The 23,087-nt window shown below is 35.5% G+C and overlaps 1 protein-coding gene across 14 annotated transcripts in view; it reads left to right on the top strand.

Moving 5' to 3' along the window:
• Sif (guanine nucleotide exchange factor still life) overlaps positions 1-12,416 on the top strand; it is a 62,208-nt gene extending 49,792 nt beyond the window's left edge. For 13 of the 14 annotated variants that reach the window (XM_078183794.1, XM_078183791.1, XM_078183796.1 and 10 more), the window contains 2 exons: positions 3,077-3,298; positions 4,419-12,416. In XM_078183794.1, the coding sequence (XP_078039920.1) occupies positions 3,077-3,298; positions 4,419-4,597 (401 nt within the window). In that variant the 3' untranslated portion in view covers positions 4,598-12,416. The remainder of the gene's footprint in view (positions 1-3,076; positions 3,299-4,418) is intronic. The other variant, XM_078183799.1, reaches the window with a different exon arrangement.
• The last annotated feature ends 10,671 nt before the right edge of the window (positions 12,417-23,087 follow it).

Here is a 23,087-nt window from a genome sequence, read left to right as displayed (position 1 = left end):
TGACCCGTTATTGGGATTTCCACTAATAACCTGCCAATTATGAATGTTTACCGTTCATTAAATTCGAAAAAATTTCCGTTTTTTGCCATGAATATTTAAGTGCATTTCTTTTTCATCCAATAAATTATTAGAATCGAAAAATTTGTAATCACTATATTTGTGATGAAAATATTACAAGGGGTTAGTATTATCTGTACCGCTTACAAAACACAGTAGATAATAAGAAGTTTCCAAAGAGTTTCTTACATTCGTTATGTGAAAAATGAAATGAAAATGAAGTTTTTCTGTTAATCAGTTTATATGTCACAAAGTAGTGCAGTGATGATGTTAAATTTTGTTCAATGTCTCTACAGTATTTTATTTAGTCTGTACTGTCTTTTTTCTATAAATGCATGAAATCCTCTGTCTAATGTATACACGTCCTCGGATTTTCATTATTTTTTTATTATCTCAAAATAAACATATAACTTTTGTTGCGAAAAAAAAGTTTCGTTGCTATTCTTTTTTAAATTGTGAACTTCCTTGGAAATTTTTTCAATAAACGGTCTCATAGAATAAATGTTTTAGCATCTATATATTAAAAGTTTCATAGTAACAAATTATCTTAGAACATTTGTTAAAAATGTTCTTATAAAACGAATAGAACACCTAATATGCCAGATTTATAAGAAAATTTTTATTTTTAAACATTGATTTTTTATTAAACATTGTATTTTAAAAATATCATAACTCGATTATAACAAGTATCAAGACGAAGTAACCAGTTTTATATACACAAAAGTTAAAAACGTAACTAAACAGATATAATACATTACCTCGCACTTTCTAAGTTTCTATAAACCATACTATCGATTCTCAGACTTAGGAACTATTCAAATAATTATAACTATAATTGTGTCGTGTTAGGCGTTATTTCAATCAGCAAAACAAGACGAATACAATTTTACCAGTTTTGTACAAAATAATCTGAAATGAGAAAAGTTACAATGTTTTGCTTCGCCTGCATGAGTGTGAATCTTACCAACAACTGAACACAGGCAAGCTCAATCGTCGAGTGTGTTTAACGCTTCACTGATTTCAGGAGGGATATCGTGGACTTCTCTTATTTTAAACAGTTATCGCTAGAATACTGTAATACGAATATAATATTTTTATACTATTATTTTTATATTATTATTACATTTCTATATTATTATTTAATATTTTATAATATTTTTAAAAAGTAGATATCTTTTCTATTATACTTACTTATTTTAGTCAGCACTGATGGAGTTAATAATTGTTAAAGTCATAAAATTCCAGTTCCATTCACAATTTCGTTATCCTTGGACCTCCTCCTCAAACTATCACCTTAAAAAATTGTGTTTCCCACAAAATGATAGTTTAATTTCTCGATATTCTATGAAGTAGATTCCACTTGAATTAAGAAAACAACATACACAATATACAGGTTATCCCAGATTTAAGATTCAAACTTTGTCAGTGTATCTATGGCACAAAGTAAGAAAGAAATGTTATGTAAACATAGGTTATAAAGAATTTTATTAAGAAGCTATAACAAAAATTCGTTGCTTACCTAAGACCCTTAACAGTCCGCACTTGGCTTGGTTTTATTGGTTTTACGGTACGTCAACGACTATTGGGACCTTTAGCTAAAATACTAAATCTAACAAATCTCATTAAAACAAAAAGTTTCGCTAAATCTCAAAAATAGCCTAAAGTCACGTCCGCACCATAATCATAAACTGCGTCCAAAACCAGCCTCGGTACCCTGCCGCGACCTGCGATCCTTCAAATTCTTTACACTAATAGCTATTACTGACGAAAATTTATTTAAATGTTTGGTGAGCTCAGTTAGTAAACATAGCTTACATAAACACACTGAAGAACACAATATTGTTGATCTAAGTAACAACGAGTTGATTAGTATTCCTCTTTTGAATGTTTGTTATAACTTCTTAACAAAGCTCATATTGTAAAATGTGCCATAGAATAGTGTCATAGAATACACTAACAAAATTTGAACCTTAAAAACTGAGATACCCTGTATAATGAGAGAACGCCGCGAAAAATTTGTAGTAATTTCATTATTAACAAGAAACTATGTATCACTAAATGGTTCAGGTCGTATGTGACATAAATTCATACAAGATGTTTCACTAGCTTTGCTACAAAACGATATCGTTATTCTTCATGCTACTCAGAAATCTTACAGAAACAAATTGTTTGGTATGTAGGTCGGAAATGATTTCTTTTAAAGATCATATTCTTTGAGATTTCGAGGTCATCAGAATTTTTTTAAACAGAGTTACATATTTTTATCATTATATCATGACAGCTACGACGACACCGAATGCAATGACCTGTCATATCAATGTTCTTCATGTGACCTCGAACACAAGAAATCCTAAAACCTAAAGCATTAAGTTTACGTGTACAATCGCTCTCTAAAATTGGATAACACAGATTGAAAACTTACACAAATGTTTGAAAAAATTATAACTCGTTTAAATGATAAAATACTTCAAAAGTCATGTTGTTTCGTGTGATCTTCGAACGAAAATTTCAACGATACAGGTTGTAAATTTCTGTAACTTAAAATTAAGAAGGTTTTGTCAATTCTTTTGATCAACAATTCTAATCAAACTGGAGAGTTTACCTCCAGCGCCTGAAGTTTATAACAGTATGAATTTGTTTCAATCAAATTTTCAACATGCATAATATGAACTATAAAAAGCTTACGTGTTTGAATTTTCGTTATAAGCTCAGACGAAGAAGTTAAATTGTTATATTTTCTATCATTCTAACAAATTGTAGTAAATCTAGTAAACTTGGTCTCGTAAAATTTGAGAAAGAACATGAAAATCATTTATCAAAATTGCATATAAATTCTTCGGTTTTAAACGATGTACAAGTATTCTACCTCTTACAATAGAAGCAAAGTATTTTTGTTTCGCGCGGAGATACGCAGTTTAGCGATGCGATACATACGTATCGCTGTGTTATCATTGAGCATTTGATCCAAGACACTTGTGTTCCTTTATACTAACGCGCAGGTGTTCGGTTTCCGATACAGGAGAGGTGAAGGTGGAGATGGATTCAGGAACAAAGTCCGAGGGAGAGGAAGACTCGCAAGCTTTTTTAGGTGAGAAGAAGGCAAATTTGGGCCGCACTCCGAATCATTTGACTTTGAGCACCACTTCAACCATTTCAGCGGGAAGTACGGGCAGTCAAGCAAGATTAATCCAGTCCTCTCATCAACCGGAAAACTATCAACCTATTACAGTGAAAGAACTAGGTAAGAGAAGAATCAAAATCGTGTAACCTGTAATTGGAAAGAGTCGGGAAAACGAAAGGACCATTTTTTGTCGCATACTCGTCGTTTTGCTTGTGAGCGTTCGTACGATGTCACTTCTTCCACAACATCATTCCACACGTATGTATGTATCGTACAAGGAAATGGACGAGTGTGCTATAAAAATGATAATTGGATCGTGGACGTTATTGTCAAATTTTTCTTAATATTTAAATCGAAGAAGTCATATCATCGACAATCTCGCTACTGGCGTTTGTTTGGACAACAGCCTTGTAATTAGAACGTTCTATCAATTTCAATTTATCCTATATCATGTATGAAATACGATGAATACACCACACTTTACAAAATTCAAGGAACACTATGTATAATAGTTCCTTAAATTCCGTAGAGTACTATTATATATCGAAACAGAAATGTTACGTCTCTTAACTGTTTCATGCTGTTGTCTACATTATGCTTAGAGCAATGCCAATTAAAAACTGTTTGAAAAATTAATCGTCATATGCAATATGCTCAAAACATAAATATACTGTAGATCTCATGCATTTACATCGAAATTGACTAGATGGAATACCAAACAATATACTTAACAATGAAAACATTAGAAGTATGTAACATGTGTCTCCAATTCACCTTAATTTATTCAAAGTATTCAAAGAGAAATTACATTTTCAATTTCTATTTGTTACGATCGATTAAGAAAATGTTTATTTTGCATAAAGATCCACAGTATACGTATGAAATATGCAAAATAAAATTGCACTATTTGGAATCATCTAACTTCTTCCTACGACAGCGGTTTGCAGTTTCATTACCACTATTGAAGAAGGGTTTGTCTCTGTAACAGCATTGAAATGATTAAACGATGAATAACAATTGTTTTTACGTGAAACAGGAAATCAAAGTCTTTGGACATAAGTAGGGAGCATGTCGATGAATCGAGAGTTCCATTACGTTCCTAAAACCGTGGAAGGTCAAAGTCCACGGTCCAACGTGAATGTTCTCGTTGATTTCGGTTGCTGTGCAATTAGAGTATGTAGGTAGTGAATGACCTTGACCGATCAGACGCGGCACTTGCTATTATGAAAATCTATTGAAGGTTCGCCGATCTGGAAACCGCGGGAGTTACCTTCGTTAGGAGAGGCCACCACTTTACCGCGTAAGGGTAAGTCGGCCAGCGAGTTTGGGGATATGAGCTCATCTCACAGCGCTTCCCGAAAATCTCTCATAGAAATCAATAATTGTGCTCAACAATCTAACTATAATAACCATGTTTAATTTAAGTAGTTGTTAACTGGCTAACAAAAAAACACTGTAGGGCTAAGTTTAAACATCGTGAAATAAACCGATCAACTTATTCGATTATTGTGAAGAGATTCACGCGCGTGCCGTTCACGCGGAACACTACCATCCGGGAGTAAACGTTTCTTCAGTTTTCACCGGTCTCGTTTGTCCTCCTGAAAATATATAAAGCAAACGTACACACACACACACACACACGCGCGCGCGCACGCACGCACACACACACAGTCATAAAGACAAATATACAGAGGCAAGTACACTCGCGTTCATATTTATTTTTCTCCATGCAACGAACGATCGATCGTCTACTTATGTTAATTTCGAACGAACAGCATTTCGTCTGTGCACACTCAAGACGGATCGTTTCCAACGAAAAAAATGTCCTAAAGACACCCTAATTTTTAAGCAACATGGAAAAAAACCAAGGATTCGGTTGCATCTCTTTATCGAAGCCGCTGCTTCCACTTCCGACCGCGCCGTCGAAGCACGCTCTTCTATCCACTGTTAAAGCTCTCGCCGCACCCCTCCCTCCCCCCTCTCAATCGCTTATTATACTGATTACTTGTATTAGCAATGACACACCACGTTGGTGATCGTCCGACTCTGTCGACCTAAACAAATGCTGTAGCCTTGCGACGACAAAAAGCGAAAAAAGGAATGAAACGAATGTGTCTGTGCAGAAAACGATCCGCGAGAGACGCGTCGCGACGAGTTGCGCCTGGATTTCCATTTCGAGATTCTATTTTTCACGTTCACTAGTTGTTGTTGCTGTTATTGTTGTCGTTGTTGTTGTTGCTGTTGTTGTACCTATTTAAAAAGAAAAACTACATACACATACGTACCAGATTCAGTCTGTCGCGGCGAAACACGCGTCGCCACCTTTTGCCCTTACGATTCGCCGTTATCCGCCAAATGATTATGCTACCCCCGTTTATATACATATTATATACATATTATAGCGCGGTATAAATTACCGTTGCACTTTCTCATCCCCGAGTTTTCGCGTTCGTTTCTGCCTGCAACTCTTCCGCATGGACGGCAATGCGCAACTATGGAGTGATATCAACTCTGTATATAATGTAAGAATGATATTATTAGGACTGTCATTATTATTATTATTATTCTTATTGTCATTATTATTACTATTATTATTATCACCACTACTATTATTATTATTAGTATTATTATTATTATTATTACTATTATTATTTGTTATGATTATCACGATGATCTCGTTGTCATTACTATTACCATTATTATCATTGTAACGATTCACGTCGCTTTAATTCGGATTTCTGTCGGTACCGTTATCACCGTCGCTCTACGGTTATTATTCTTCTGATTATCGTTAGGGTTATCATTGGTACCGTTGCTGCCGTCGTCATTATCACGATTATGCGAACGCTGTCACAGTTTCCGCTATGTTAGTCTCTTTTGTTCTCAATGGATAACGAGTCACGTTCGCAATGCAGACGCTCCATTATCGTATAGAGAGACTGTTCTCGCTCTTTTTTTCGTCGTTGTTTAAAATTGTATCGTCGTCGCTATCTGTCGCCAACGACCGTTTGATCACGATCGCTACCATCACTGCTGGCAACGACACACGACTAACAAACACACACTACTAATGCTACTACTACTACTACTACTACTACTACTACTACTACTACTACTACTACTGCTACTACTACTACTACTACTACTACTACTACTACTACTACTACTACTACAACTACTACCACCACCACCACCACTACTACTACTACTACTACTACTACTACTACTACTACAACTACTACCACCACCACCACTACTACTACTACTACTACTACTACCATCGGCATCGGCGCTGTCACGTCGTCGGGATGATCGCTACCACCACAATCGCTGTTACTGTTATTGTCGCTGGTTTACCGCGTTACTATTTATTGTCTTCGCGAAATGCTATCGTCGATGATGTCGTCGCAATCATCCTCATCGTCATTGCCTTTCGTTATCGGCACACTATCATTATCGTACATTATACAAGTATACGTACGTATGCGTGCACACACATACACACATACGTATACATATATATGTATATAAGTGTGTATGCGTGCGCGTGTCATCGTCGGCGAAAAAACGGTTACTCAGATGCTACATTATAGAAAAGTAAATTCTATGCGTAAGAATAAATGACGACGTAACGAAGAGTAAAACATGAAAAAACAAATTTAGCGATCAAACAACAAAGTTTAACGGAATAAGTCGTATATATAATATATACATATAAAATATACATATGGAAGTTTAAGAGAATCGTATAACGACTGTATAACGTGTACGTATGCGAACCGCGTGTGTGCGCGCGTGTGTGCCTCTGTCTGACTCCGTGTACGTCTGTCTGCTGCGCGCGTTTCCGAGAGTCTGAGCGATGAGATCGTGGGGGAACGAAAGTGTGGCGAGAAAGGCAAGCGTGAATGAGAGGGAGAGAAAGCTGTGGAGAAAGGGTGAAATGAAGTTCCAAGAAAGCTGGAGGAAGGCGGGAAGTGTACAGGAGCGGGACGTGCTCGAGCTGTGTACGCGGGTCGTGTGCATGAGCCCTGTGCACACACGGTATAATGTGTAACGGCGCAAGCACGAGTGTAGATAAATTCATATATTTCCGTATATGGATACGTACATATATACATTTATTGTGCGTGGGCGGGAAGGTTTTCCACATGTTCGCTGTTCCAACAGGCTCCGTTCGCGTCTCGAGCGTGCTCGTCGAAATAGATGACTTTATTTTGAACGTTGCTTAAAACAGGATCGGCGATCGGTACGCTCGAGACCGAGAAACCACGGAGGCTGAACCGTTAAAGTTGTATAGGGATGGAGAAACGAAGGTAGGACCGCAAAAAATAGATCCGACAGAGACAGAGGGAGAGGAAGAAATAGAGAAAAAGTATGAGAGAGAGAGAGAGAGAGAGAGAGAGAGAGAGAGAGAAAGGGTGGGAGGGAGAGAATGAAAGAATGAAAGAGAGAAAGTGTAAGAAAGAAAGAGAAAGCGAGAGAAACGTCCGTGTGGAATGTCGTCCAGAACAATTGATTCACACACATGTTAACACACACGAAGAAAATAACGATAATCGACCCGTAAACACATTATTGATGGGTATTGCGATAAGTTGAACACTCGAATATTAAATCATTAATGCTTGTAAATTAGAAAACAGAAAGTACGTCTATACTTATAGAGAAAATATCTACAGCAAACAATAAAATAATGTGTATACGCATGTACGTATACAGTGCATGTAGAATGAAGGATGAAGACTGTTATCTGACAATTTAAGGGGCGATCGTCGTCTTTCCGTTTACGTTCGGTCGGATTCAACGCTCCTTGAAATTCTGTCGCGAGAGCATGTAAATATCGAAGAAGAATACGATGAAGAGAGAAAAGAAACAGAAGAAGAAGAAGAAGACGAAGAAGAAGAAGAGGAAAACGAATTTTCTTCCGTTCTGTGCACATTATCGTTTGTTCTTCGCACGTGTACCCGAAACACACACGAAGCAGAGAGGAAAATAGTAAAAATATGACAAGGAAGTGATATAGCGACCTATAGGTATGACAACGTGTCGGTTCGCGTTTCTTTTGCGTGTACGCACGTGCGTGCACGATGTATCCTTGAATGTTCAAATAACAGTTTGAAACCACTATTGGTATTATAATAAGCATACGTGTATAATACTAAGAGTACACACGAATTTAGGATCCTGGTGTGTACGAAAGCGTATGCGTGTACGTCGTGTGCGTGTGCATGCGGTTGTACGCGCGTGCTTGCGTGTTATTTGTCTGTCCTGCCTATCATCTGCTGGCCGTTGCGTATGCGTGCGCGTGTGTGTATGTTGTATGCTTACGTCCTGTGCGCGCGTGCATACACACGTATACATTCCTACATGTACGACACGCATAATCGAAACTTCGGCTTATTGATGAAATTTGGTGTTTCCGGCGCTATTATGTCGTACAGAAATAGGATATTTCGGATCCTTTCGGAACATCGAGATTCATCGAGATTTATCGAGATCCCTCGCGCACGCGTAATTCCTCTTCGTCGATACTTACTACGTTCAACGAGGAAAGGCAAGGAATGTAAAAAGAGGTTTATGTGATCGGTGCTACGAGTACAGCGAGTGGTTATTAGACGACGAAGCTCAAGTACGAATTTTAGAGGACCCTCATCGAGGGCCCCTGCATGCAGAGTAACCTCATGTAAGGAGGCCCGAAAATTGTGATTCGGCACTGCTCCGATCACGTATTGCTTACGTGCAGCTGTTTATATTTTGTGCCAGTTCTCGTTGAACGAAGTATGATTAGATCGGCTCCGGTTTAAAGGAACGAGTAGTCGGAAAAATCGGCAGCGATACGATCAAACTATTCATCGTAGGCTAAATCACTCTTCCTTCTGTGCTTCTATTAAGCCGAGGTTCTTTCTCACTTTTGTTAGATGCATCTATATTGTTGTGTATGTTCTTTCTTCGAATTCTGCAGAAGAGAAATCAAACCTGTTTATGTTTGAACGGGGAGTGTGCAGTATCCTCAGCTAATAAGCTTTTGTTCCATAATTTGAGCTAGTCTCTGTAAACTTGCTGATTTAATTGACGATACAGTGCAAACGAGCGAATCAAATTTCAAGTAGTGGACAAATTTAAAGAGTTTAAAAATACGTCAATTGTTCAGGAAAAAATAAATTTCACGTAGTTCCTGTGTCTTATGTAAACAAATTTGTGTAATATATTTTGTATAAAGAATCGCAATCTTCTAATCAACTTACAATCATAATTCAATGATAAACATTGTTGCTCAGCAAAATCGTAAGATATTTGGAAAATTAACGTTCGATATTGACTAACTTGGTTAGTGTATATTTAGATCTAATCGATTAATAATGTTGATAGAGAAAGGCAGAACATAAACGTCAGAAGGTTGCGTTCAAATTGATATTTACAAATGTCAGAAATGAAATGATACAATTGAAGGAAAAACGACAACTCCAAAGTATATTTTATAAAACAGTAGTATTCATTTATTTAAGTATAAAAATATACATGTAACGCTAAAAGTTGAATCTAGCTTTTGTCGCTGTACGAATTCTCTCCTGCATAGTTCGAACTGAACGTTTCCAAAAAAAAAATACGTTCTCGAAATAGTAATAGATTACATTCTTCCCGAATGCTCAATTTGCGGACTTCGCGAACTCGTATACATCAAAATTCGCCTCGACGCGAAATTCAATAGAGTCTTCAATAAAGCGCGCTTTAAAAATTGACGGAATCGTGATTATCAGTTGCGTTCACATTCAAAGGTACGATCAGTGTTTGCTTTATCTAGTAGATATTTACGCGGAGTCACATCGGTCCCGCATACATATGTATGTAAAATATAAACGTATCCGTGTAAAGTGAGAATAGGAACGTCAGTTGAATCGAGTGGGAATAACCAATAATCTACGTACATATGTATAAAAGTAGTGAAACGAATATACTAGTAGTAGTATGGTTAACGGATAATCGCTCGCTGTTACAATAGAACGAACTCCTTAGATCGGTTCGATCGTTTCGTTTCGAGGATCAAACTCGTTGCCACCATGAACGAAAATTCCTGGCGATCAGGTAAAATGGACGAAAATCTTGCACTTCGCGTGATCCACGCAACCGCGGCGCGTTTCGGCACACGTACTACGCACAGCTACGCGATCGCTCGCATACACACATGTACACGCACGCACACACACGCGCGAACACACACGTACACGTACACGCATGCACGCATGTGCTTATACGCGCTTATAAGCGAAGTGCGTATGCATGAAAGAGAATATCGGTCGATGTTTGACAGCGAAAGATAAAGAGATAATGAAATACTTATTTATTAATTACTGTAGACGTCCTGTGTGCAGATCGAAGAATTTACGGAGGTCCTTCTGTTGCTCGTATTATTGCATTGTCGCTTTCATATATGTACATATATATAGGTGTATATGTATATATCCATATATGATCGGATGAATTACGTCGAGACGCGCCTTCGAGCAGAGTTGGTGTTTCCTTCGCACTCGGCCATATCTCTTCGCCGGGGTTCTCTCTGTTTTACACGGGAAAATCGATGAAACGTAATGAAAAGAAGAATATGCTAAACGAGACACACGCGATTTTATTGTATCGTTCGTTCGACCGTTTTGCCCGCGCCTATGCAGGTGCGACACGTGCGCGCTGATTTACAACATACTTCCACGTTCTCGGAAATCTTCGATATTCGATGCTATCATGTACACGTTCTCATTATGTGTGTGTACTTCTATTCAGGACTCGTGACAATCAAAGGCAACAACTTTTCTTATGGAAGACGAATGAATGACCAACAATTAAAACATAATGATAAATACTACTTAAATAAGAGTAAGATTTTCACAATGGAAATAGCGGTGTCGACGGAAAAGTGATCGTCGCGTCGCGTCGTGACAATTCTATGTATGCGGAAACGTGCAAAAGAACAAAAGCGCCTGAGAGAAAATTGATTCTCGATGATCAAACTGACAAACATCTCCCGCGATGATAATCTCTCCTATACCCGGTAATTACGTTCTCGTGATCCGATTTATGTTTCGTCGTTGCACAGCAGCGTATGGAATTGACTGTACTGACAATGACGATGCACGCGCGTCCCTTTGTTCTACGTTCAAACGTTTTTATTTTCACCGTGAGATTACTTACGAACGATTTGTAACCGGTGCGGTAGATGAAGCGAAGCGAACATGTTCCTGATGATTATTCGGTAATAAACGCGCGCGAACGATCGAGGAATTTTCGATTTCACGCGAGACCTGTCGAAACACTCTGCCTCGGAGACGTATCTCTCGATAGTTGGCCTAGTAGTATCGAGTTTCATATTTTTCTCCTGATGACAGTAAATCGTCGAACGATTTATCATCTATTATACGATTATTGACAGTCTCCACAAATTTTATTGATATAAACTTTATCGCTACCGTTGAACGTAATAATACTTAAATAATTATAATGACGATACCTTCGGTAGAATTACGGGCACCAGATTAAATGAAGTAAATAATGCTGGCTGGCGTATTACGAAATTGAAAGAGGAATATTATTGGGTTAAGGGAAATGGGTGAACGCGGGGGCGAGCCAGAACGATTGAGTGAAAGGAACTGAGCAAAAGGTACGGAGAGAAAGGGGGAGAGACAGAGAGAGAGAGAGAGAGAGAGAGAGAGGGAGAGAGAGAGAAAGTGAGAAACGAATGTGGTGTACGTGCGTGAGAAAGGGAGACCGAGTGTTAGAGAAGAAAGAAAATGGAGTAAAACCATTTGAGTGTCCCGTGAATACGAAGTTTTTAGATGGTTGATAGAATTATTATAGATCGTAAGGGGAAATAGTATATGACTATGGAGCAGGATTCGTCGGGATGGGGTCGCGTTATAACGAAACAAAGATAGGGTAAATTAAGAATGTAACGAGTCTTTCCGCATTACGTTTTTTTCTTTCCTTTGCTGTACACACAACTTTTGCGTGACGAATCGGACAAACAAAAAATGATACTATTCCACGTGCGAACGCATACGAACCGCGGATACGAACTGCGTACTCTTTACGTTTTCATCTACTATTGTGTAACTAGAGATTAGAAATGAACATTATAATTACGATCATTCTTGTATTTATTACTATTATTGTTCCTCGGTTACGCGAAAACGTTCGAGAGTGATCCATTTGTACAATCATTGAGTCATTAAAATATGATTATCCAGTACCACGATTCATTATTTTCCATTGTGCTCGTTGTTTCTCTCTTGAAAATGTTTACACATTTACTTCGTCTAAAATGTGAAATAAAGAAGATGACGCTGTAAGTATCTTCCTTTTTTCGGGATGCATAACTGTAAATCATGCTTGGGACAGAATTCTTAACCTTTTCTACTCGAGGAATTTTCTTTGATCTTACACTAGCAACTCGAACATCTTTATTGGTGAAATAGTAAGCAACATTTAAAAAAGATATTTATAATGTTATATTATTTTTACACATATAAACTAATATAACGTTAGAAATAATTACTGTCTTTAAACAGAATTTGTTATAGGATTATATTAATATACAGATTTTACGCTCAATGTATTAGATCTTATTCACCTTTAAATCAAATTCTCCATAAAAATTCAAATTCACCTACTTGCTATTATTTGTAATCAAAGTCATGATAGATAACATAATTATTGAAGATTGGTGAAAATTAATTGTTTTGTAATACAGTTTAAATCATTTCATAATAAGTATATAAATTCATAATAAATTTAAAAATTGAATAAAAGGCGATTCATTATTATGTACGAAGCAATTAATTTTATTTAGAAAAAAGTGAATTTGATTTACGAAAGTGTAAGAACATATACATATATTGAATTATTTCAGCCTCGCGGCCAAGAAATTTGACTTGGTTTACAAACACCTAACAATACACTTCTATCTTAACTTTTCATTCTTTGCATTCAAACCCTCTCCACTCTCATTCTCACTCCTGTCTCATATACCTACTGACTAAAATCTGTTTCTACCTTCTACCCTTCTCCTTGCATTACACCCGCTTTGCCTTTGATTTGTCTTTAGTCTCTTACCTTAAAATTCTAATAATCCCCTCTCCTTTTCCCTCACTTTTCTCTGTGAAAGTGTAAGTAAAGTTCGTTAAAAAGTTAATCTTGAGTGCAAAATAAGTAATTATCAGCAATGTTACTGTACCTTCTTGAAAAAGTACATCCAAGTACAAAGGTTTAATGAATTACTAATGTTAACGATACTCGAAATATCTTTCTTCTTCGAAATACATAATGGTTCAATCTAGTTGCTGTTACACCGTCTTCAATGAAACATCAAGCTTGTGGTAAGACTATACTGATAAGAATAGTTAGAATAAGCATTGATAAATATAACTGGAGCGCAAATTTTTACGTGAATCATAGATCTTTTATTTAATTTATTTAACGATCTCTAGCCCTTCATAGATCATTACATAGAAACCAGAATGAGGAGTATTATATACGTAAGAAATATGTAATGGAACATATATTAATAAGTCATTGTTTTCGAGAAAAAGAAAATTGAAGAAATAATAGTATTAAATACGAGTTAAGTAATGCGTTTGATCATGACATACTAATTCTACTTGTCGTGACATTATAAACCATATGAGGTTAATATATATTTCAACTGAGTTTTCTCGAAAACGGAATCTTAAATGAAAAAATTTCCTTTTTTCGACGTATTTATTGACATAGAATCAGCTTCTATTCGGTTGTACCACCAATTACGTGACAACTTGTATAATCTTTTCGCGGTTAATCTTTCGAAGCTTAAAAATAAATAACTGAAGATCTTCTAATGAACTATATCAACAGTAATAACACTTTTAATTATAAATTAGTAAACTATCTCGAGTGGATATCATATAATTATTTTGTCTGAATGTTCGACATGAGGAAGATTAATTATCTTCCTAATTGGTCCAAGTGACTTGAGTTTCTTTAGTTAATAGGGGAAATAGTTTATAGTTATTGTCTAGTAGGCAATACTTTGTATTATATTTATACAGACAGTACTTTGTATTATATTTCTAATACTTTACCGATTAAGATGGTCAAAATTACCCTTAAAGGTTTTTCAATGACTAATATATTGTTCGATAGCTGACCAAGAGAAGCTCATCTGTGCAAAATTTTAACCCTGTAACTTATCCGTGAGAGTAATGACAAGGCTTTTAACGGCATTATCGTTATATGGCGATCATCCGCTGCTCGGTCTATTCCACTCAATCCAAAAGTTATCTACAATCGATTTCTGTCATTATTTTCTTGAACCATAGTTTCAATTTCTAAACTATTAGTGTTGCTGATTTGCTCACGAGCAAGTCGTGTACAGACCAAACATGGGCCTTTCACATATGCTAGTTTATACGATATTACAAATCTCATGTAACTCACCAATAATAATAATAAAAAACAATTATAGCTTCTTCTTCTCAGTACATCGCCTTGTGTTTCTATAACCGCATTTACTAGTCGTAGGATTATGGCTGTTAGTTTTCCCATTACTTCAATGTCAATCAAGTCCCACTTTAATTATTCATGCATAAACTTTTATTTATTTAAAGGATTTAAATACTTAAATTATGTAATTTGTTGTTATCAAGGTACTAATTCTTTTACTTTCAAGTTATGTTCTCAATTAGAATTTAGCAGTAGTCATTTAACAATAATAATATACATACTATTTCGTAGTTTTTATGAAATTGGTAAGTGTCCACATACTTTTGAGAGGCAGTGTACTTAGGGACAGATTTATTGTTCCTTAATTGCAAGAAAATATACTTAACACGTTAAGCGCAACGCGCCGGTCCCTAGATTTTCTGTTCGGACCGCGTCGGTCCCCACGGACCGACGACAGATTTTTCGTTCTTCTATCGCGACGAATGTGTCGGCCCTTGCGTTCTTGTGAGACTGAACATTGAAATTATGCGATATCAGTTTTTGTTTGGTCAATCCAGACCGAAAAGTCCAGCGTCGGTTCCTAGGGACCGGCGCGTAGCGCTTAACGTGTTAAACTGTGACAATGTTACACCCTGCCGCGGTATCTCTCGAAGAAAATACATTTCACCGTCCGCACGTATAACGTACGAATAATCCCAAAGCTGTATGCACGCATAAATATCAAAATGACTTGCCTTCTCTGTTCTAGTATTATATCTTTTTGATTATCGATGATCGACATCGCGAGTCAGATAAAAAGTTTTCGATTAGACCAATCAATACCAGCTGACGGTCTGATTCTATGCATTTAATCTTTTCCTTCACCCAGTGATGCTGATAAATCGCAGGTGTGCACGAATCTGCTAATCCAACGACGATCGAACAGATTTTTAATCGTTCCGTTACACCGTGACTCAGTACATGTTTTCCAATGCGTCTATGATTGTTCGTAAATTATATATCATTTTTTTGTTCACTTCTTGTTGAGCGTGGAGCTCGACTCGTAGATAAGATGTCAACGCGATAAACTTCATTCGAATTGTACACGAAGGCAGAAACCGGCATTTCAAATTCTTCTGTGGCAAGTGGATGAAGTAAACGAGGAGATCTACGGTGAGGTCGAGATCCGCGGTCACTCACTCCCAAAAGTACTGAACAGGTGGAGAACCCGCGTTGACGCGAGTATTGTTGACGTTGTTTTGAGAAATCAATGAAGACAGATTTGAAAAGTGCATAAATTACCAGTGCAGGGACGTCGCGATTGCGAATGTGGCAAAAGTTGATGAAAAGGTAAGTTCGTATAAGAACTTATTTAAAAAATTATTTTTAATTTTAATTATTTATTGAAGAAATTGAATTTCGCAAGTGGATTTCTGAAAATGTTTTTATAGTAGGAACTATATTTGTCAATTGATCAAACTCCGCGTTGTTATTTTATTCATTCCTATTTTGTAATCATTGCAAGATTTAAAAAACAAGAAATCAATCGTCGACTCTCGGAAAATCGATTGTTTTTGAATCTTTCATTCCCTTTTCATGGCGATTTTGACAATAATTATAAGTTCCCGTATTGAACGAAAAGTTATACTCGTTTCCTATTATCATAGTAATCATTTGTATACTTTATCTATTCATGGATTTACTTATTCACTTATAAGGAGTTTAGTTTTATCAGTTCATAAGTGTGATACGAAAGAAATCTCAAAGTTCATGTATAATATTACGTTTAGGTTTCAAATAGTGTAACTTATCCACGGTTCTAGAATTTTGTGATAGTTATAATATGTTTTCAAAGTATCATATAAAATTTTTTGAAAAATATATCAACTAGTCAATGGATAGAAACATATTCGAATGATTGAATAATATGAATTTAAACAAAAACATAATTTCTGAATTACATACTCATTTACCTCTCTTAATTAATTAGAGTTACCTTTACTGAGAAAATAATATTTTATAGAATTCTGAAGACAGATGTAATATTCTTTGTTTAAAAGATCTTAAAGAAGACAAAGAAATGTTCTTCAATATCTTTACATGTTAGAAGAGAAGAAGAAATGGAATAAATTAGGAATGGAATATAAAGAAGTCACACTTATTATGTTAACTTCCCTTTGTTATGCCTATTTTATATTGTTTGGATATTGATTTTTCATGCAATTATAAACAGCAAGATAAATATTGATTCGTAAGATTCCATTATTTTTTACTTTATCATTTGTTTTCTTTCATTCTTCTTCTCAACTTCTTACTCGTTCGATCTTTAACATTTGTTTTTCTCTTGTTCTTTCCTTCTTTCTTGGTTATCTCTCCATTCAAGCACCATTGTACAGAGAAGCATGAACCTAATTATTCGTTTTCTGTTTTCGGAGTATTATCAATTAATTTAAGTCTTACAGATCTTTTATTTGCATGAAAGATCTCACACTCTTCTGCGTTATCACCTTGTATCTAAAGCTCGTTTATGGTATCTTTTTTCGTGAAATCATATTCAGGCTTTTCTTACTAATTTGGGAACATTAGAATACCCCCCATTTTTTGACTTTCTATTATAGGAGAAAATGAGTCGACTGATCGGGTACTATAATCAATTAACACTAAACGTATCATCCTTGATCGAATGATCAAATCCATTTCCAATCTATTAATTTTTAATTATTTAAACGTGAAAGATGCTTTTATGGGAAATGATTAATCTTCTTTTATTCTAGCAGATATTATGATATAAAATTATTAAAAGTCTAAATAAACACAATCTTATCATTTTTATACGATGAGGCAAACCAGACATTTTGAGTGCCCGGTACGTTTAACGTAAAGCTATCCCGGTCGACGACACATTCCCACCTAGTCCTCATAAACGCAACACGTTAAAAACATCTCGTACACTATTTTTTCTAATCTTATCTCCCTAGATTCGGACACTTAGTAAGGGAATGGTGCTTTTGGAAGCAATAAAAAAATAATTGAAAAATGTTAGTGATTTATTTTTGCGAAGATCATTGATAAACTTTGTTTTTTTTTTAAATATTGTTAAACTATAATTCTAAAAGTGTTGCTTCTAAAAATGTATGTATATAAACTCTTTTCACATTTTTCATTAGATACAGCGTACGATGCAGAATCTGACATGTAGAAATAGAGCGTGTCCGAACACATTGACTTTGAAGAATCTGTGACAAGCAATATTCGAGAAAATATTAGGACCTTGAATAAGTTTTCGCTGTTTTCTTCCCAAAATAAAAACTTTATTTAAAATATAACGTTCAAAATCAGTTAAATCAAAGTATTGCCCATTACTAGAGTCCACTTTCTGCCATCTTTCTGGCAGTAAAAGAATTCTGCGTAGGAAAAACGATTCGTCGTTTGAGGCAATCCATGAATCGATCCATTTTTAAGTTTCTTCGTAAGAATGGAAGCAGTCCTCAGCCAGGCCATGTGCCATCGATCGGAATAGGTGATAATCAGAAGGAGTTATGTCTAGTGAATACAGCGGGTGGCGTAGAACTTCCCATTTAAACATTTCCAGGTAGGTTTTCACTGCTTTTGCAACATGTGGCCGAGCGTTGTCGAGTAACAAAATGACTTTGTCGTGTCTCTGCTCGTATAGAAGTCGTTTTTCTTTTAGGGCTCGACTCAAACGCAACAATTGAAGTCGATAGCGATCTCCCGAAATAGTTTCATACGATTTGAGCAGCTCATAGTAAATTACACCCTTCTGATCTCACCAAGTGCAGAGAAGAAGCTTCGAACCATGGATATTTGGTTTTGCAAACGGTGTTGATGTATGACCTGGTTTACCCACGATTTTTTACGCTTTGGATTATCGTAATGAATCCACTTTTCATCGCCAGTGACGATACGGTGCAAAAAACCTTTCCTTTTCTGCCGTTGAAGCAGTAGTTCAGACATCAGAAAACACCGTTCAACGTCTCTCGACTTCAATTCATACGGCACCAAATGTCCCTGCTTCTACATCATTCCTAACCCTTTTAAACGGTTTGAAACTGTTGACACATCTACTTGTAATATTTTTCCAAACTCTGCTAGCGTTTGACATAGGTCTTCATCGAGCAATTCTTGTAATTCTTCGTTTTTAAACTTTGTCGGTGTGCCAGAACTTTCCGTATCCTCAAGTTCAAAATCATTATTTTTGATGCGTCGAAACCAGTCTCTGCATGTCGTATCTGACAGAGCATTGTCGTCGCAAGTCTCAACAAAAATTCTGTGTGCTACGGATGCAGATTTCTTTTGAATAATGTAGTGCAATAAAATTCCCCGCAAAAGCACTGTAGTCGGCACAAGTAGAGTAGATAACGTATTAACAGTTTACCAACCGGTAGTCTATAAATCAGCTTTTTACCCCAACCGAGAGCCTGCGAATCGGTTCTCATGGCAACCAACAATTTTCTATCCATTGAAGTATTATTATATAATTTTTTAAATATTAGATATCTTTCGTGTTGAATGAAATAAATAAAATAAATATTGTTTAAAGCTCTAGTTGTGAAAATATAAAAATGTTTACGGCCGAATGACCGGTCGGTGAAGTATTAATATTAAATATTAGTATATCCAGATTCGATACATCTCCCCTCGTTAAATTCTACATTCTACATCATATATCAGGTTATGTCACGTTATGTTAATACATTCTGCATCATATGTCATATTTAATGGATAATATAGCACACAAAACTTATCACTGCTTTTTAATTAAGGACGTTTAACATTATTTCTAAAATTACAAAATGCGGTAATGTTTATAAACGGTTTGAATAATATTTACTTTAACACTAAACCTACCATTTTGACCGATTGCATATTTTTTATTTTAAAATTATTGACATTATAAAAATTCTTATGTAGGAAATGATTGAAGAAATTTCGTAATTTAAGCGTACTAAATAATATCAATTTCCTTATTCTTAGAGAACAATACACATGAATCGCATTCAATGTTCGGTAGATTTAGTGTTAACGTAAACGCGATACAGATGTCATAATGTAGAAAAGTAAAAGTAAAATGTCTCAAAAAAATGGTTTCCTATAGCTAAACATCGTTAAAATCGATTTACAATATTATCCGGTCGACTTAGAATATTACAATATTTTTCCTTAAATAAATTTCTAAACTACAATATTATACAAAAAAATGAACACACATTAAAATATAAATTATTCAATTATATTGTACAAGTATATTATTCAAGTATACAATATTTCAAGTAACGCATAGAACGTCGCACGGAAGAGTGCATTAGCTCAAAAGAAGCAGGTTCAAAGTGGGTTCAAGAAATCTTATGCAAAATTTAAAATTTTTGCTCTCTCAGATATGAATATATGGAAAATGAAAAGATGTCTATGTTCCAAAGAAACCATGAACTTTATCTTTACAGAGATCATTTAGGTTACCATGCTTTACTTTCAGTTAAATATTACGTTCCCCATTACCTATAGTTTTAAGATTAGTGACGTTAGTAAATATTATTAGTTTTCAAATGGATTCCAATGCATTCGATGTCATTAAAGTGAAGAATTTAATGCCAATTCGAAATTATAAGAATTTCAAAAAAATTTTAATTCGATTAAGTTTAGACGAGTATGAAATTATAACGACAACGGTAGAATAGATGAGTTCGATAAAGAATGAGATTAATTTATTTAAATGCATGGTAACAAAAAAAATTTGTATCAAAATGAAATAATAGAAATTAACATTTAGTATTTGCAAACCTTTACACATTAATTTGCAAATTTTTTATTTAATTTCGTTCTTGCGAAATTCTAGTAATGACATTTTATTCACTTTATTCTCACAGAAACGAAGAAAATAATTTTTACAAACTTTTGAGGCCAAATACTCTACTTTAAGTGAATAAAATTTTGTATTAAGTAAAATCTTTTATTAAGTAAAAAAAAAGTTTTAATATAGAAAAGCCTATGATAAATATTACTTTTTTACGTAGTTCGGGAAATATTTATTTTCTAGGAATGTTCATTTATTAGCCAGATCATCCTATCTGTCAAAGATTTATACCACTTTTAATTTGAAGTATCTTAAAGTACACATGGATATTTTTAATTTTGTCTTTTCAACAAACAAAGGTGGAGCGTTTAACTAGCATGTACGATTAGTAATGGAAAGATTATTTATTATTACAAAATTTAGAATAAGGAACAGTTTTTAAGTATATACATATATTCGAGTATTCAGAAAATCCCTTCTTTAGATTATATCAGAGATTATATTGGAGAGACAATTATATTATCTAGAAAGTGTGGCAAAGCGGCAAAGCTTGCTTAATAATATACACATTGTGTTGATGGAAACTGATTATTGATTATTTGATCTACACTTTTGTTACTTATTTAGATTTTAATTACAGACAGCGTTTTCATTATCTGCATCTTGACTAAAATCTAATCGCCGTGAGTGCAGACGGACTGAATATGTATTCACGAGAAATTCTTGATTCCCAAAGTGCAATCTCGGTACAGTCAGTAATAGTACGTTATGTACTACAATCGGTCAGATCCTTTATATGGTTTCTGTTCACAAGAATGTGTATTGCAAACGTCATCATTTCTGCCATTAAACTGTGATCAAAGTATCGTAAAAATTTCTTTAAATGCGATAAAAATGAAAGATCTACGAGAACACTTTTCGAGAAGCCAATAATCGAGTCGGGTTGTCAGGACAAAAGAAAGCGGTGAGATTCGCGCTGTCAGGGGAGACTCGGCGCACTTCGGATGTTTTCATGCGTTCTCTATGAATCCATTTCAAGCTAAAAGACGAATGGTACCGAATCACTTCGAGACAAATTGAATACAACCTAAATGAATTTAGTCCCCGCTTATGGCAAATCTCACTCTTTCCTTGCCGTATTTCAATGTGCTGTGTTTATTGTATATTCGTAGAACTATGCCCATCGAGTTTTAACCCCTTGCCGTACCATTTTCTCCACAATTACTATGATTAGAATTTTTGTTGGCCGCACTAATTTCTTAGAAGAAAAAGGAATTTTATATTTATTGTGTGCTTACATCTAGTTCAATGTTTAAGTATCGATGACAAGAGAATAAAATTTGATTCCTACTTAACGGAACAGATAAACATTTATACCTGACATTTTTTTATTAACAATCTCCATCACGAGTCTGAGTCGTTAAAGTACGGTAAGGAGTTAAAAGGAATTTCAATACCTTTTGCACAGTATGTACATACTTTTAGATAAGGGAGAGAGTTCTTCTCTGCAAAGAAGAACTTTCCCCAAATTCTCCATCTCGGTTCAGCTTTAACACTACGGGTTGTTCAAAAATTTACCTACGCGCTTAGTTTTTTATAACCGAGTAACATTTTTCAAATTACTTTCAAATTGTAAAGATACAAATGCTGTATTGTGAAGCAGATCGTTGAATAATGAACATTAAACTTTGAATCGTATAAATCGAATAATTAGAAAATAAAAAGTATACATTATAAAATTTTAAGTATTTGTTCGCTGCAGAATCAGTTGTCTGCATCTATTAAAGTGATGATGAATTTTCAAAGTCATCATACTAAAAATGCCTTACAATCTTTATCTCGATAAGCCTGTAGTTATAAAGATTAACCAAATTCTCGGGAATTCTCGGGAATCTTCACGGCGAATCTGAAGTCATGAGACGCGGTAGCGTCTCGCGCCAAGTACATATGTAGTTGAGTTAGCGGGCGCGACGCTGCCAAGGATAACTATCTTTGACTAGAACGGCCGAAAATTTCAACTGCAATTTATTCTTTTCAAGCGCATTGTATTTAATTTTAACGATTGTTTAATTGTTAAGGATCACCATGCGCGTACAAAAAGTCCTCAAATATGTGAATTGGGTTAGAAATAGCTGAGGTATCAAGATCTCAATTTAACGTGCAGGTATTCATTTTCAGTGCACGCATCTGCAGATACTATACACTTTTCTGGGTCACACATTTTTACTGCTAGATGGCAGGTGAGCGCAGTCTAATGAGGCGGATGCGTAGTTCCGCACTCGACCGCCGCAGCGCGGGTTGTCAAGGCGAGTTGACATACTTCATGGTACATAGTTCGCGCGTACCGTTTCGAATTTGTTTCTAACCGTTTCCCTTTGTTCCTTCCTTTCTTCCTTTCTTTCTTCCTACTTCTACATTGTCTTCCGTCGGAGAAACACGTGTGCCTCCCGATTCAAAAACCTAAGTATAATTCCACCACGTGGTGCGGAACCGTGGCGCGTCGTCATGAGTTAATATATCTACATTCGTTAATATTTATACATTGGTTAATAAAATATAGAGAACCGACTCGAGTGATCACAAGCATTTAATACGCGACCTCACCTATACAGGGTGTTTCTCAATTATTGTAACTCCGGGAAATGGGGGGTA

This window comes from Augochlora pura, chromosome 6 (assembly GCF_028453695.1).
Source record: "Augochlora pura isolate Apur16 chromosome 6, APUR_v2.2.1, whole genome shotgun sequence".
NCBI lineage: Eukaryota > Metazoa > Arthropoda > Insecta > Hymenoptera > Halictidae > Augochlora > Augochlora pura.
The sequence above is the reverse complement of the archived record's forward strand: the minus strand, read 5'-3'. Positions and strand labels throughout refer to the sequence as shown.